General features: G+C 38.2%; 1 protein-coding gene across 1 annotated transcript; it reads right to left on the minus strand.

Annotated features, from left to right (window-relative positions):
- Nucleotides 1–5,279: 5,279 nt before the first annotated feature.
- Nucleotides 5,280–9,694, minus strand: LOC132036936 (UDP-glucuronate:xylan alpha-glucuronosyltransferase 2-like). Its single transcript, XM_059427348.1, has 3 exons — nt 9,207–9,694; nt 8,449–9,067; nt 5,280–6,427 (listed from the first exon to the last, which is right to left on the minus strand). The coding sequence occupies exons 1-3, from the start codon at nt 9,384–9,386 to the stop codon at nt 5,490–5,492; spliced, it is 1,737 nt and encodes a 578-aa protein (XP_059283331.1). The 5' UTR covers nt 9,387–9,694; the 3' UTR covers nt 5,280–5,489.
- Nucleotides 9,695–18,161: the final 8,467 nt, after the last annotated feature.

An 18,161-nucleotide genomic window follows, 5' to 3' on the forward strand; every position in this document is an offset into this window, starting at 1 on the left:
AATTATTAATTAGAAATAGTTAAACCTTAATATCCTTAATATTATATTTGTTAATTAATCCTTAGTTTGGGACTGATCATTGGGATTGATCATCCTTAGTTTAAGATTAAAAATATCATTAATATAATATTAGTTAGTTAATTGTAGTTAGTGTTACGGTTCACTCTTACGCGGGCGCATAAAAGCTACTAAGAGGTTGTTGGTGCTCTAATTGGATTTTAGTATTTTAGAGTCGCCACTGAATTAGTGCGCAATATAAGTATAAAAAATGGCCCTTCTTCGTCCCCACCGATCGCCCCCCCCCCCCCTTTTTTTTTTTTAAATCAAAACGCCATTATCAAGAAAAACAGCATGGTCTCACATCAAAAAATGTCCTTTTTTGTGTTTTTTTTAACCCGAAAGTCAAAAAACGTCCTTACTTTGGTACCTCCGACAACTTTTTGGATTATTTAAGTTGTGGACTCGAACTTAGAAGGAAGAACCAAGTTTTCTTGAAGAATAGAAATGTCCAGTACTTAGGTAGAAATGAGCATGGAAGGAGATCCTCCCTCCGGATAAAAAAAAGTATCCACTTAGCCTTTTTTTCTTGGGTCAAAAAAAGTGTCCACTTAACAAATCAAGAAAGAATTAACTTTGTTTTTCCATATTTGCCCCTATTAAATGTTATATGATCAAATCCCAATGCTTATTTAATTAGGGGTAGTTTAATCAAATAACCTATTTTTGTCTAGGAGTTAGTATTTTCTTAAGGGGTGTGTAAATGACTAAGTGGACTCTTTTTTTGACGAGGAGGGAGTAATAAAAAAAAAAGTGGACCCCACAATCCACCTACTTTCAATGCAGTTTTTTGCATTTTTATATAATTTATTAACTCAATTTTTTGTGGACCCAACAATCCACTTTTAATTTGGTTCAGAACTTCACTCTCTTTCTTCATTGTTTTATTTTATAGCTTTAAATATATAAATGGGCCCACATATCCATGTGGCAAAAATGTAATGGACCCTCGTACAACTTTTATTGATTGAGCCTCTACCATGGTAAAATTTTTCCAATCTGAACATCATGAAAGTGGAAAACTGAAAGGCCACACATTTCTACAATCACGTCTAAGACTGGCAGACCTACGTTTTAGGGGTGGGCACGGTACGGTATATATCGATTACCATATCGAAACTGAAATTTTTGATACCGCGATTTCGGTATTATGGTATTTGGTACGATATTTGGTATGCATTTTTGAAAAGTTTGGTATTTGGTACGGTATTCGGTATTGATAAAGAAAATACCGAATACCATACCGAAGTATTCCACATAGTTACATATACAATTCATATATATATATATATATATATATATATATATAATACTAACAAATATATAAATAGTATTAGTACAAACTAATTGTTTAGACGTTGGAATTACTTGTACTTTCTTTTGAATATTTTTACATGTGTAAGATTTTAGTATGATATAATTGATTGAAATGCCCTTTCTGTGTACCGAAGTATATATATCTTGATTGAAATGCCCTTTTGTGCAATTGATTAACGAAGGGCATTCTTTGTACTTTCTTTTGAATAATTTTACATGTGTAAGATGTTAGTATAATATAGTTGAGACGTTTCTTGAATAGCTGAAGTCATAATTCTTTATTATATGTATATATGTAAGTCGTAGTCGAACAACTATGGTTACCGAGTTACCGTACCGCAAAATACCGAAACCAAACTTAAAAATACCGAACCATACCGAATTAATTTGGTATGATAATGGTATAGTATTTTTAAATACCGAAAACCGAAATTACCAAACCGAAGTTTCAAATACCGTACCATACCGTACCATGCCCACCCCTACTAGTACGTTTGGAGCTATGGGTGCTGAAGTACCCATTGAGTTTAGCCAAATTGTATTATGTATGCATAAATATATTTTAAAATGTCAATAAAGTGACCATGAGCACCCATATTTGGTTTATGATCATTGTAAAACTTATATCAAAATTATTGAAGCACCCCCGACTCATAAATTCTAGATTCTCCACTGCAAGACACAAACACAATAATACTATTTGATCAAATATTGCAAATTGCGCCCTTTTCTTCGTAATAGCGGACCTCTCCCAGATCCTTTCTCTGTAATCATGCCCTTGTATTTTAGTGGCGGACCATTACTAGAACAGCACCAGCATTGTTTTGAGTACAAAAAGTATTCTGAATCTCAATTGAGTCATATCACAACCCAAATTATTCCAGCTAAGTCTTAAATAGTAATATTGACTTATACACTCAAATAAATTTGGACGCAAATATTCAAAGCAAAGGGTTGAGTTCTTACAATTTACTAGGATTCACAGTTAATGTTTACAAGTTCCTTTATTAATAAATAAATAAAAGATTGAAGATAGCCAAGTAATACATTTTCTCCTTTGTTAGAGAAAAAAAAAAAAAGAAGAAGAAGAAGAAGAAGAAAGTAATATATTTTGTATTTACAGACTGGGATAGCTAGCCAACAACATCTCTGATTTACACTCGTGTAAGTTCAGTTAAATTTCTAAGAAGGCTTTTCAATACGAATATAAATATATGGTTTATGTTGAATTATTAGATATATTGTAAGAATTTTTTGGCGCTATTTGGTGCACCTAAATTTGTTTGCTCAACTAATACTCTTTATTTACTAAGATGCTTCTTATTATCGTTGCCAATTCTTGGCATTCGCCCAATCACATCACTTTCACATGTCAAATAATAATTTACCTATTCTTCCACCCAACAACAAGGATCTGGACTATTTTCTTCGGCCATTGAAACTGATAATTAGACAACTAATATTATTCATTTTGAATTGCGTGCCGATTATTCACCATCACAACTAATAAAAGAAAGTAATGAAGGTAACATCTGTTTATGAAGATTGAAGAGCATTAACAAGTGCATTGTTCAGGAAAATTAATTCCCAGTGATCAAGAAGTTATAGTTGAATTGTTCTGTCACTGTGTCACAAGTTCAAATCCTAGTAGTTTTTTAACATACTGAACCTGACAGACTCTCTTATAAACAATGTAAAGAATAAAAATGCAATGGTTAAGCTAAGCTAGTAATCATTTATAAAGCCTAACTCTATGAAGTACATGTGTCTAAACTACTTACTGTTTCAAATAATTGGATTCAAATTGATATATTATTTTGATTTGTATGTTGTGGACAGTAGTTGAGAATAAAATTAATCACATTGGAGCCCGTTCCCACATAGACATGCATGTCTGTTCTAGAGATTGACATGTTAATTGGCTTATCCAAGTGTATATTGTGAAAAGGTATGTAGAGTGATTATTATTCAATAGGCGTAGACTAAATATAATAGTAGCAAAAAGTTTTTGCATACAACATCTTTTAACTTATACTCCCACCGTTTCAATTTATGTAAACCTTTTCGGAGTACGAGGGTCAAATTTTATAACTTTGACCACAAATTTTGAAATAGATTTTTTAAGTTTATAAAAATAAAATTTATATATTTAGAAACTACATATTTTTAAGTTTATAAAAATAAAATTTATATATTTAGAAACTACATAAAGAGTACTATAATTCATGATAACTTATAATTCAAATAATTTTGAAAAAATATGAAAACGTAGTCAAAGAATCACCTCGAAGACTCCCCAAATAGTAACAAGTTCACATAAATTGAAACAAAGGGAGTATTAACTTTACAACAACAACATATCAGATGTGATCCACGAGTGGGGCCTGGGGAGGGTGGGGGATAAACTGATTTAGCTTCATATTGTTAAGAAGAAAAAAAGCTTTTGTGAGGCTTTTTCAAGGGTTGTTTGCAAGCTGTCTGCTTGAGCTACTTATAACTGCCTACTTAATTGTGAGCTTGAGGAAATTGCTGCAAGATTTTTCAGCAAGTTGCTTGCGAGTTGCCAGCATGAGCTACTTGCAAGCTTCCTACTTGATTGCAAGCTCCCTTCAGGAAACTATAGGAATACTTAATGGACATCCACATTACAATATATTTATAACGACCACTATGGTATTGAAAACAAAATCTTATTTAAGGGTGTCAAGTGGGTCGGGCCGAGCCGGGCCATTTAAATGTGGGCCACAGGGGGCCGGGCCTGGCCGTAAGTTAGGGGGCCAGGCTGGGAGCCAGGCTTGGAGAGGGAAAAGGGTGTCCGGCCCGGCCCACCCCGGATAGGGGCTACACCTCGGGCTAACCGGGCCAAGTTATAGTTAGTGGGCGGGGCTTTTTTTTTTTTTTTTTTTTAAAGTTCTAATACAAAAATAGACATTTACATTTACTAATAATAATAAAATTAACATTTACATCTAATGATAAAATTGCTAAATTAAAAAAAAGTTTAGTCGTCATCAAATTCAAACAAATTAGCCGTTGTAAATTTAAAAAACTAGTCGTTGCTAATTTTATTTGAACCCATAAATTTATGAATAACTTCACTTTGGTCATATTTTCAAACTATAAATACCCTTCCATTCTTCTTCATTTTCACACAATTCTTCCACAATTCTCTCTTTATCTAAATTTGTTATTCAACTAGTGTACATTACTTCACCTCCACCTTCTCCTCGAGTTCGAAGATCAACTTCAAGTGCAATGTGGATGCATTTTGAGCGAGTAAATGAGGAACATGTTAAATGTCAACATTGTGGTGACATATATCTCCACAAGTCCGGAGCGTCGGGTATTAGCCTATTAGGGGGGTGGGGGTGGAGGGGGCACCGGTGTGTTGCGTAGACACTTGTGAAAAGGCATGAAATTGAACTGAATGATTTATCAAAGGTATATTTGTTGAGATAAGTACTATCACAATCTAATATATACTATATACTGAAAATGTATCAAAGGTATATTTGTTGAGAAAACAAGATTGTCTAGCTTTAAAATACAATTTTAAAGAAAACTATAAAAAGAGACTCCTAATTTATTGGGATACAATGTTTTTAAAATACTTATTATTAGTAATAAATGTAGTATTTATCTTTTTTTATTTTATTTGAAGTGGGGCGGGGCCGGCATTGCCGGTGGGCCATCACCCGGCTGCGGTGGGCGGGGCCGGTCGTCCACCTTGTCCGGCCAAGCCCCCTAATAAAGCCCACGTAGCCCAGCCCCTTACTCCTCTTAGTGGGTCTAGGTCGGGCCGGTGGTGGGCCAGTTTTACCGGGCCGGGTTCGGGTTGGCCCGGCCCACTTGACACCCTTAATCTTATTACGCTTTTAACGCCAATTAGACCTTACAACAAATATTTACAAAGATGAAAGCTTATTGCGAGAGAAATAAAGATAGATTTAGTGGCTATGCTATTCTCCTCCAAAAATAGAGAATATGCAATTCTCTCTATAAACATAAATAAAGTTGAAGAGGACCACATTCATGAATTCTATGACGAAGTTTGAAGGCAATAAAAGAAAGAAAGAAACAAAGAAAGTGGGAAAATTGTTTGAAGAAGCCAATATTCAAGAAAATTGTCTAGGATCTGTAACATTAATCCTCCTATGTTCATCTTTAAATCCCATTTTCCCAGCCTTTTTTCTGCCCCATTCCAACTCAATTTTCCTCCGCTTTGTCAACCCACAAAACTTGTGCAAGCTCTTATCCATGGCATCATGGAGTTTCCACCACGTCCGATGTGCTACATCACTTGCATAAACACGTTGATCACTAATGTCCCAATTGCAATCATAGTCCCTATAACACAACCACGGCTTTAACCCTAGATAATGTATAGCATATAGCTTTGGAGGTTCAGCTCCAAATAATTGGTTCTTCACACTAACTTCATTTGAACTATTCGACCAAAAATTCTTCAAGAAATTCACTCTCCTAGGCAACCTATGCCACCACACAAAGACTTCATTAAGGAACCCTTGGTCACCTCCATTATACGAAACAACTTCTTCCCTACGTTGCATGAACATGCGGAACGTGCAATTTGATGGCTCAATCACCATGACACCTGAATTAAATATGGATCCGTCATTTCCAGTAGCAGACATCTGAGGGAAGTAGAAAAGAACATCCATGTTACGAAGAACGATGATGTCTGAATCGATGAAGATGATCTTGTTATAGTCAATGAGTTGCCATAGCCTGAACTTGCTGTAGTTGTATTCATTGTATGTGTTTTTCTCGGCTTTTGGATTTCGAATCCTCTTGATGAACTTTAGCTTCCAACCTGCTTTGATTAAAGCTTCTTGTTTTGGTTTAGAGATACTCTTGTCTAAAAGGAGGATTAAATCACGTTTGGTTCCAGTTTGAACAAGGCTTTGAGCTAGAGTAATTGCGCCACAAACATAGGCTTCACTCGAGTGGAGAACAGTGGCATATGCTTCTCGTTTTGTTGTCTTTGAGCTAATTTTTTCAATGTTAGAAACATCGTACACCTTATTGATTTCTGCAATTAATCAAATGTTTGTCAATATAAAAAGAAAGTCACATAAGAGTGAATTGAACTTATGACTACATAAAGACTAAATATTGAATATTGCAACCATTTGCTTGAATTTATAATGTTCCCAATTAGTACATGCGGTGGCGGCCCCAAGATTTTTACGAAGGGGGTTCAAAAATATAAGGTAGTAGGCAAACGAAGAAGCTAAGAGACTTCAACATCTACCATATATACATAAAAAAAATAATTATATACAAGAATAATTTTTCGCCGAAAAGGGTTCGGGTGAACTCCCTGGCCATTTACAAATTGACGATTTTGTTCAGTAAATTTCGTTTATATATACTGCTTATGCCGAAACAGGCTGAAAAATATTTTTTTAGTTAAATCATCCACCTAGGCTTTCACCTTCCGTAGTGCGGGGTTTGACATTCATCCCTACCTCGTGATATAGGGTATGAGCTGAAGGTTTGGAGTCGTGGATGGATCGTTTTCCTTCATTTTACAATGCAAAGGCCAAATATAAATGTATTTCATTTCTGCGTTTATCATATATACACATGAGTAAGTGTTAGAAATTTTTATATTATCAAGTTATATTTGAATTTTTTATATTATCAAGTTATATTTATTTATTGTAACAGCTAATTAACATGTTCTATTGTCAAGATTATAAATATAAGAAGCTTTCCTATAAAAAATAAAAATAAAATTAACCTAATAATATAAAACACTAACAATATATGTTACTCCCTCCGTCCCAATTTAAGTGTCTTACTTTCCTTTTTGGTTTTTCCCAAAAAGAGTCCCTCTTTCTATATTTTGTAAGTTGATAATTCAAACATACTACATGACAAGTGTATAACCACAAGAGTCAAATAACTTTTTGCTATGCATATCTTTAATTTAAGACCACAAGATTCAAAAGTCTTCATTTGTTTCTTACACTTCGTGTCAAGTCAAACTAATACATTTAAATTGGGATGAAGAGTAACTTAACTCTTCATTTTTTTCGTGTTTTTCACTACACGCCACCTTTGGGTCTCGCGTGCTTTCTTTTAATTACAAAGTGTAGCAAGGATTTACCAACCAGCAAGCAAATGCCTTTTCAACCTTCCGTAATTTCTTTTATGTATCTTTTAAATATTTTGAATTATCAATTATTGTGACTTTTAGTATTTTTCACGCAGTTTCCGAATACGTAAATTTTATTTCAAAGACTTAAAGATTTAATGTCCGAATTAACGGTCAAAATTAAACTGTTTAACTCTCGAAATTCGAAATTTGTCACATAAATTGGGATAGAAGGAGTATATAGTTGAGTTTGACTGATTGAAACGTTTAAGAATATAATAAAAGTTTTGGATCTTGTATCTAAACTAAATGGGAATATACTTTGCTAAAAATAAGCTTTGAATTTCTATAAGGGAATTTCAAAAAACTATTCAAAATATTTAAAGATACATAAAAGAAATTACAGTCAATGAAAGACTTGTTTGAATCTCGAACTCCGAAAGGTGACATATAAAATAGTATGGAGGGAGTAAAATAAAAAGGTAATAGTTATAAACATCGCAATATAATAAATATTTGCTTCGAAATGTTATATTGCCAAGCAAGCGCCTGTAGCTCAGTGGATAGAGCGTCTGTTTCCTAAGCAGAAAGTCGTAGGTTAGTCCCCTACCTGGTGCGTTCAGTTTTTCACTGATTCTTAGGCTTTTGGAGGAAAGTTATTAGACTACTGTCAAAATTTAAAGTCAAAAAGAAAAGGGGAGAAAGAAAGAGAAAAATGCAAGAATCACTGCAAGAGAACATGGAATTAGTTATGGCTTTTGTCGGTAATTCCTAGCTAATCCGTCGCTAAATAGCTCCTCGCTCATTAGATTTTCTTGTAATTCGTCGCTAATCCGTAGCTAAATGAGATTAGCATGGGATTTTGCTGTTTAGCTACGAAATTTTGTCCGTCGCTAATTTCATGTTTTCTTGTAGTGAATATATTGATTAACAAATGAAAAGGTATTTACCTTTTCCCCAAAGAGGCAAAGCCAAATTACAAGAACCAATAGGCAAAGAAACCTTCTGGTGTAGCTTAACCATGTCAGGTTCATAATACCACCAATCTCCTTCATGTTTCTTCAAGTTATCACACCTAAACAACTCCACCATTGGCCTACGCTTGCTCAAAAACACCACCTTCACCTTCTTATTCCAACCCCTTGTTCCTCTCTTCACTGCCAAGTTTGCAGCAACAAGGTGCACTTGTAGCCTAAAAACATCCCTTTTTCCACATGGCAATTTCACTACTATCATGTCCATGTAACCATAAGTTTTGAACAGTGGCATTGGCATCTCTGGACATGTCGGACCATCTGTTTCTTCTTCTTCATCTATCCATTCTGGAAACAAGTCTTTCCATTCAAACAAGTCCGATACTTTCTGGAAATGTACTTGTGTCATCTCTCCGTGCATCTTCCATTCTGTAACATCCTCGTCGTCCATATTCACCATCCCTATCTGCATTCCTCTTCCCATTTCATCCAAGAAACTCGGCTTTTCACGCTTCACCATAAGCTTCTTTTCGGCCTTTGTCTCATTCCTAACTGGCTTTTCCAATACTACTTTCATCTTTATCCCACCTTCCACCTATTGAAAACAAGAAAAATTAATGCTTTTAAAGGTCCTTTTTGTTTTCTTTCTTGAAAAGATAATATTAATCAAAAAGATAAATCTTGGTTGTTTAATTAACCCGTTTCTTAAATGAAATATGAAAAGGTCACCTTACCTTATGATGGCATTTGCGCAATGAACATTTAGCAAGGGATAATGTGTTTTGGTGGTGATAAACGGTATTATAAGATGAATGGCTGAGAATAATCGCGGCATAGGCAACGAAGAAGCAAGCCAAGAAAACTAAGTTGATTTTGATGATCAATGCTTTTGAAGGAGGGGCCTTCATTATCATCGTCTTTTCAAGAACCAATTGTGTAAAATGAAAACGCCCCTGCTAGTCTGGTGACTCTATAATACTGCTATATAAAGTGTGTGTTATATTATATAAAAGGAGTTTGGTATCACTTTCTCTCCGGCTAAATAATTGTAGTACACAAATATAGACGACAAGTTAACAATCTGGTGGTGTACATATTTTAAAGGGATTTGGTATGAGTTGTTATAGACAGAGAAGAGGCTTTCTTTATAAAATAGACAAAGAAAGACTATGAGAATTAGTAATTCCAAACACTAGGAAATCTCCATGTGTCGTTTCTTTGTATTTAGTTTCCCTTTCTTTGAGAAAGGAGGGATAGACCAAATGAGGGAGTTTTAAATGTCATTGAGGGGACTATTTGTTAGTTATCATTAGAGAAAATTATTTTTCTTCCCCACAAGTATCGATCACTTGGTCTTGAAGATTTCAAGGTGAAAATAACCTGTTGTATCACTTTCTTTTTCTTTAATGGCAGGGCAAGCATAGATTTGTTTTCGCCATCCTACCATAAAGTTTTAGTAAAATAAACTTAAGGGTCATAATTGTAATGAATCATATAGGAATCCACAATGTGACTATTTGGAAGAGCGGTTATAGCTTAGCTTAGCAAAGGGAGAGACAGGTCTTTGCCAACAACTATGGTTGCCCTGTCAATGTCACATGAAAAAGAAGATGTGGATTTTGGCTGTTACCAATGTAAACCGCTACTTTGATATTCTAGAAAATTTAAGTAATTACAAAGGGAAAAGGTCCATTTGTAAATTTATTTTATTTTAGGAAAAGGGTAAATTATTCTCTTGAAAGATTCGAAATAGGATAACTTTGCCCTCCGTTTTATTTTTGACAAGAAAATATCCTCTTCATCAATCAAGTAGCTCAATAATGCCCTTATCGTTAGCCAAGTAGCTTAAAAATGTCCTCTTCACTAAAGGTTGGCCTAGTTTGAATGAAAAAGGACCAAGTTTTCTCATGCCTACTCGAAATGGGACAATTTTGTCCTATATTCTCCATAGTTCAGGATGAAAAACGGGCCATTTTTCCCATTACACTTTATTATGGCAAAATTTAAGATTCTCCATATTCTCCATAGTCCTATATTCTCCATAGTTCAGGCTCATTATTGTCCGTACCCAACTGCAGTGGTATGCGCGCAATAGACATCATACCCGACTATGTAAGCTCGGTTTCACAACATAGTTACATACATATATAGCATACTAGATATCCGAGAGAAACAGTACAACTCTACCGGGTGACATCAAGTCGGTAACTTCCGATGTGTCCTTATGGAATCATCATCATAGTTAGGTCTCACCTTGCAAGGACAGCTATCATAAAGTGAGATCGACGTCAAAGGATATAATCGACAATCAAGTGACAACCTCAATCGTGACTTGAAAGCATCAAGAGCTTTAGACTTGGCTTCTCTAGATTTAGAATCATTAACATAATTATCATCCTCTTATCTCACTTTGAAGGGACAATAGCATAAGGTAAGGAGAATTCCAAGAACAAAATCAAGAATCATATGGTAAGCTCATTTACATCGTAAAGTCGTCTAAGCTTTAGGCTTGGGTTCCGCTAATCGTGGAGTCATCCTAGGACTCTTGAGAATGAGGAACTTCTAGCATTTCTAGGAGTAAAAGTAATGTGGAGAGCACATATGGAATCATAACATAGAAATCATGCCTTTGAAAGAAGGGATAGCCTTACATACCTTGAAATGTATCTAATCGTCCAACGTCTACTTCTTGAGCTCGTAAGTCTTGAGAAGTCTAGGGTTCCAAGGATCAAAGACCAACTTCTAATTCCAAAGCTCAACAACTCCAATATAACCCTAGGAGCAACTTTCCCTTCACAAGCTCGGGTTTACGGGGCTCGGATCTTACCAAATCTCCACTAATAATGATGGAAAATGTTGGGAGAGAAAATATTAAGGTTTTTCTGATTTGGAATGGAGGAAAATAAGAAATAAGGTCGTGAACCACATATTTATACTTGGAAGCCAAAAAGCTACAGCGGTCCGGTTTCGACGAGCTGGTCGACGACCCGTCGACGTGTCGACAACCCGTCGACGTTAACTGGTGTCTGCAAATTTTCTCAAATTCAGCTCAGATCGCGTCGATTCGATTCGCTCAACTTCTAACTCTGTAAACTGCCAGGAATACCTGCTGATACCTTTGCACACGAGGTAGGACACTTTCTACCTCCAAACTCGGGCTCGAGTCTCTATTCCAAAGGCATACTTGACTAGGAAACCATCGGTTCTACTACGATGAAAATGAGAGGTGTAACATTCTTCCCCCCTTAGGAACATTCGTCCTCGAATGTTCGAATGAATAGTCCTGGGTTATAAAAATTTTGGCAGAGTCTCCCCTGTAAATATACCCATCCAATCCTGTACCCAGCAACCCAAAGTAATGCCACACAGGGCCACATCAAACAACTGCAACAGGGCCTTGAACCATCAATTAACACTACTACTAGTATCTGACGTATTTGGGAATAGTAATATCCTAAGCTGGTTTCCTTCAGAAAATGAAGACAAGTACGGTTGTCTAAATATCATATACCCTATTAGGCTTCCCTAATCATTCCCTGGACACTCTTTGTTCCTTCAAACACACGTAATAAACTCTATATGGCGTTATTACACTCATTCTAGGTGTAAAACGGACTATGTTTCCTTTTTACCCTTTAATGGTTATTACACATAGTTCTCTAAGGTTATCTTAGCCACCTTAGTAAGCTACTCTTAAATGTTAGGGTGTTACCTTTTCTATTTACATACCGGTTGGGGCTTACAATCAATTCTAAGATAGCATAACACTAATCGACACCTCTAGTTCTGTAGGTCCACTGGGTCGCAATACTCCTTCTCATAATCCTGATATACCTTGCCATCTATGACGAAGTCATCTATGGGGGTAACTACCTCGAAGAGTTTATTTACTAACTCGGTTTTCCTACTAACTTATAGTAGATAAAAAGGTGAGTCAGCATCTAATTCCACCAATACATAAATCATCAATACCTATTTAGGAAATGCAATGTACCTATGGCTACATCAGGTGATGCCTCATGATCTTGCCTCCCTGCTAAGGCGTAAATACGGTGTAGACCACTACCGAAGCTAGATGCTCCATCCATGCCTCGACCTCGTCTTGTGGGTATCTGCGAGCCCTGCCCTGAAGGGCGCACTGATGAAGAACAACAGGCTACCGCCCCTGTGGGCTGAATTGTACCTTGCCTACCCAAGAAGGGACACCCCCGCATAATGTGGCCTGACTGGCCGCAAGCATAACAAACATCTGAACCTAATCGGCACGGTCCCCAATGTAACTTGCCACACTAAGTACATCGTGGTAGGGGTGGTCTCACCTGGCCTGACTCCAGCCGGTACTGAGACCCTGAAGCTCCGGGATTGTGGCCCGCTCCGGAATAAGAAGATCGATCAAATCTTTGCCCTGAAAATCGTAAAGGTGCACTCTCTGCTGAATGAAATGGATGCTGGAAATGTTGTTGTCCCTGTCCTCCCCTGATCTCACCAGCTATATCTAAAGATCTATCCCTCTTACTATGGCTCCGGTCATGCTCACCCTCTGCGCTCTGCTGACGCCTACGGTCCTCTAGATTCTGCGCATATATCTGTATGCAAGAAATATCCATACCTGGTTACAATGCAGCTGTCATACAATTATCAATCAGGGGCGGCCCTAAACCAGCCATGAAACGGTGAACTCGATCCTCCATCTCAGCCACCTTAGCCGGGGCATATCGAGCCAACGAATCAAAGTGTACACAGTACTCCAGAACACTCATACTAGCCTGCTCAATATGCAATAACCTGTTTGCTCGGGCCCGTCGAACTTCTGGTGGTAAATAGTGGTGTATAAAAGCATCTGAAAACTCTCGCCAAACAGCTGGAGGGGCATTATCTCCCCTAGACAGCTCGTACGTCTGATACCACTGCACCGCAAGATCACGAAGCATGTACGGCGCCAGCTCTACTGACTCAACCTCATCGGCGTACATAACCCTCAAAGTCCGCTGCATACCATCAATAAAGTCTTGAGGATCCATGTTCTGCTTCAACACAGAAAACTCGAGAGGGTTCAACCCGAGGAAAGTCTTGACCCTCGCACTCCTGGCTCGGTCTCCCTGATCAATACCAACTCCCTGCCGCTGAGCCTGAGCGGCTACTAATCTGGTCAGTAATTGTATAGCCTTTCGTATATCCTGACTCGATGTATCTGGCTGAGGGACTGGGGGCACCAAGGCAGGTGCTGGAGGCGGTGTATGCGAAGTCTGAGGTGGACTATCACTTTGGGACTCGCTCCGAGCCCTGGTAACTCACTGAATACAGCTAATGGCCTCTCCAGCTACTATCTTGCCCTTCTGGGCAGCTGTAGCTTTCTTGCGAGACATCACTGAAATAAGAACAAATCATTAGAAAGGAACCTCTTATCTCACAGCTCTATCACATTTCTAAGATAGAAGGAATGGAAACATCCTAAATGTCCTGTAGCCTCCTGCTTATGTTGTGGTGCACAACACGCCCACAAACAAGAATCTACTAGACACGGTCTGTAGATAACCCTAGGACGGAACTGCTCTGATACCACTTCTGTTACGACCCAAACCGATGAGTCGGGATGAGTGTCTGACCTCTAACGACCAAACACCCCTATACTCATATCTGAATCTTACTGAACATCAAGGGCCCATATAATGACTTAAACTGATCTCATAAATAGGCGACATCATGAACTCTGAACAATCTGTATATACATAAATATGCTGAAGGAATAGTGCAAGCTAGCTAGGCTGCTACATATACTGTACACAAAAGAATAGTGGATGCTGCGATACTCGTCCGACTAATATATACAACCGCCATAGACCTCTACTGGAATAAAGTTGTAGAAAGGACGGGACAGGGCCCGGCCATACCCATATGCATATACATCTTAAAAGGGTGGCATACTAAAACTGACAGCAGCTCCGGATTAAATGGAGCGCACTAACCACTGCTAGATCTAGAGGTCCTACCGAGGGGACCACCCCGTCCGTCTTACCTCGTACCGCGGGCATGAACGCGTCCCCCCCGAGCAATGGGGAGTTAGTACGCATAATGTACCGAGTATGTAAGATATGAATAGTAACATGAAAACAGTATGAAGAATAACATAAAGTGAATGAATCGTTTATACCTCATAGTACCTTTTAAGACGTGCATTATACCTACGTAACCTTTCTTTGAAGTAAACATTTCATACATGTACATGTACTGATACCATACTTGATCTTATAGGTTCGGTGTCATCCATACCCAACCGTAATAAGGCTCGGTATCGTCTGTACCCGGCCACAACAAGGCTCGGTCCTACATGCCACGACAAGTCCTGGCCCCACGCGTGTTTAGTAGAGTTCTTCGAGATAGAGAGTTATATGCGAAGTTTTCTAAGTGTGAGTTCTGGCTAAACTCTGGGGCTTTTCTTAGTCACATTAGTTCAGATGAAGGCATTAGAGTGGATACTCAAAAGATCGAGGCGGTAAGGAATTGGCCAAGACCCACGACACCAACAGAGGTACGTAGTTTCTTGGGTCTAGCAGGATATTATAGGTAGTTCGTAGAGGGTTTTTCTTCTCTTTTAGCCCCACTAACTAAGTTGACTCAAAAATCAGCTGAGTTTCAGTGGACAGATGCATGTGAGCGGAGTTTTTAGATATTAAAGGACAAGTTGACCTCAATACCCGTCTTGACTCTTCCAGAGAGAACATATGGCTATATGATATATTGCGATGCTTCAGGTATTGGGTTGGGATGTGTATTGATGCAACATGGCAAAGTTGTTGCTTATGCCTCTAGACAGCTGAGGAAGCACGAGAAGAATTATCCAACCCATGATCTTGAGTTAGCTGCAGTGATCCATGCTTTGAAAATGTGGAGGCACTATCTATATGGTGTTCATGTTGATATTTATACTGATCATAAGAGCCTCCAGTACATCTTTAAGCAGAAGGACTTGAATTTACGTTAGAGGCGATGACTAGAGTTATTAAAAGACTATAATGTTGATATTTTGTACCATCCTGGGAAGGCAAATATGGTAGCTGATGCTCTTAGCCGTAAGTCCCTGGGTAGTCTATCATATTTTCAGCCAGAGAAGAGAGAGCTAGACCGTTAAGTCTATCAGCTAGCCAGTCTCAGAGTTCGATTGCTAGACTCAGGTGATACGGGAGTTACTATCCAGGATATAGCGATATGATCTTTGGTAGCCGAGGTAAAGTAGCGTCAGTACAAGGATCCTATTTTAGTTCATTATCGCGATACGGCTCCTCAGAAAGAAAAGACACCCTTTGTGATTACAGGAGATGGAGTGCTCAGGTATCGAGGTAGATTATGTGCTCCTAATGTCGCAGGGCTTCATCGGCAGGTTATGGGGCAAGCCCATTATTCTTGCTATTCTATTCATCCGGGCACAACAAAAATGGACCATGATATCAAGAAAGTTTATTGGTGGGATGGTATAAAGAAAGATGTAGCGCGTAACTTGTTGCTCAGTGTCCGAATTGTCAGCAAGTTAAGATAGAGCACCAAAAACCTGGAGGTTTATTACAGGCAATTGAGATTCCGACATGGAAGTGGGAGGTAATTAATATAGACTTCATTACAAGTTTGCCCCGTACTCAACATAAGTATGACTCGATATGGTTCATAGTTGACAGACTTACAAAGTCAGTCCATTTCCTACATGTCAAAACTACTTATTCAGATGAAGAATATGCGAAGCTTTATCTTAGAGAGATTGTACAACTGCATGGGGTTCCTACAGCCATTATTTCAGATAGTGGAGCGCAGTTTACAGCTAACTTCTGGAGATCTTTCCAGAACTGATTGGGGACTCAGGTGAGTCTTAGTACTGCATTTCATCGCAGACAGATGGGCAAGCCGAGCGTACAATACAGACACTTGAGGATATGTTGAGGGCTTGTGTGATTCATTTTCGAGATAGTTGGGATGATCATCTGCCTCTTATTGAGTTTGCATATAACAACAGTTACCATTCCAGTATTCAGATGGCTCCTTATGAAGCTTTATATGGGCGAAGATAGATCACTCATAGGATGGTTTGATGTTAGAGAGAATTAGCTAGTAGGCTCAGACTTAATACAGCAAGCGGTTGATAAATTGAAGGTGATTCAAGAAAGGTTACGAGCACCACAGAGTCGACAGAAATCCTATGCAGATAATCGGCAACGTAAGTTAGAGTTTGAGGTAGGCGATTGGGTCTTCCTAAAGATTTCACCTATAAAGGGAGTGATGATATTTTGCAAGAAGGTTAAACTGAGCCCTCAGTACGTTGGGCCATATAGAATCATTCGTACAGTGGGTAAGGTAGCATATGAGTTAGAGCTACCTTCTGATCTGGAGTCTGTACGCCCAGTATTCCATGTGTCCATGCTCTGTAAGTGCATAGGAGATCCCTCGAGAGTCGTATCAGTAAATGATATCCAGGTGACTGAGCAGTTATCATACGAGGAGATTCCTGTGGCTATATTAGATAGGGAAGTCTGTCGGCTACGGACTAAGGATGTTCCTTCTGTTAAAGTACTCTAGAAATAATAATGTCAAGGAAATGACTTGGGGCGCTGAAGAGGAGATGAAGACTAAGTACCTGCACTTGTTTCCGTTGTCCCAGGAGGCCCAGTTTTCGACATCATCATCCCCACGTATTGGATTTATTTATAGCTATTGTGATTGGTTGTGTGAGGCCATAATGTTGTATATTTTAGCATGTAGCCCTGTGTGGCATTATTTTGGGCTGCTGTGTACAGGTTGGATTGGTATAGTTACAAAGGAAACTCTGCCGAAATTTTAATAACTCACGACTTACATGAACATTCGAGGACGAATGTTTCTAAGGGGGGAAGAATATTACACCTCTCATTTTAATCGTAAGAAAGTCTATGGTTTCCTAGTTGTGTATGCCCTTAGCATGGAGATTCGTACCCAAGTTTTCAAGATATTAAGTGGCCTACCTCGCGTATATCAAAGTACAGGTATATGTTCCTTACAATATGATAGGATTAGAAGTTAAATGAATCGAATCGACACAAATCGGAGCAACTCAGGGAATCAGAAACCAGTCCACTTTCACGGTGCAAAGGGACGGCCCGTCGACATGTCGACATGGTGTCCTTTCATTCCGTTGGCATGCTAAGGCCTCTGATTCTTGGGTGGCAGAACGACGGCGCAAGTCGACAGTCGTCGACGTGTCGACGAGCCGTCGACCCTGAGGCGGTGGAGCTTTATTTCACTTTTTATATATATAGCCCATACGTTTTCCTACTCATTTTATATTTTCCCAACCAGATGCAATCCCTAATATATTCCTCACAACCTTTCCCAACATATTAATGAGATTTTAGCAAGAACCGAGCCTCGTGAACCCGAGCTAGTGAAGAGAAAGTTGTTCCTAGGGTTCCATTGAAGTTGTTGAGCTTAAGAGTTGGATTGGAAATTTGATTGTTGGAGTTCTAGATCCTTCAAGGTATGTATATGATTCTTACCTTTGTTATTGAGTTGATTACCACGAGTTTTTAATGTTTTTAAGTAAAGAAAATATATTTTTGAAAGCGGTAAGTTGATTGAGTTTAAGTTGAGGTTAGGGGCTGTTTTGGGAGATATTTTTGAATGGATTTGATTATATTTTGATATGCAAGTATTAATATTGTTGTTGATGT

The sequence above is a fragment of the Lycium ferocissimum genome, chromosome 11 (genome assembly GCF_029784015.1).
Source record: "Lycium ferocissimum isolate CSIRO_LF1 chromosome 11, AGI_CSIRO_Lferr_CH_V1, whole genome shotgun sequence".
In the NCBI taxonomy this organism is placed as follows: domain Eukaryota; kingdom Viridiplantae; phylum Streptophyta; class Magnoliopsida; order Solanales; family Solanaceae; genus Lycium; species Lycium ferocissimum.

What these genes read in the sequence shown, in the direction of transcription:
- LOC132036936 (XM_059427348.1), bottom strand. Translation starts at nt 9,386, where the DNA reads ATGATAATGAAGGCCCCTCCTTCAAAAGCATTGATCATCAAAATCAAC. An exon ending in TGCGCAAATGCCATCATAAG is followed by an intron (nt 9,068 to 9,206) that starts GTAAGGTGACCT and finishes TGTTTTCAATAG; the next exon opens with GTGGAAGGTGGGATAAAGAT. An exon ending in TTTGCCTCTTTGGGGAAAAG is followed by an intron (nt 6,428 to 8,448) that starts GTAAATACCTTT and finishes GATTAATTGCAG; the next exon opens with AAATCAATAAGGTGTACGAT.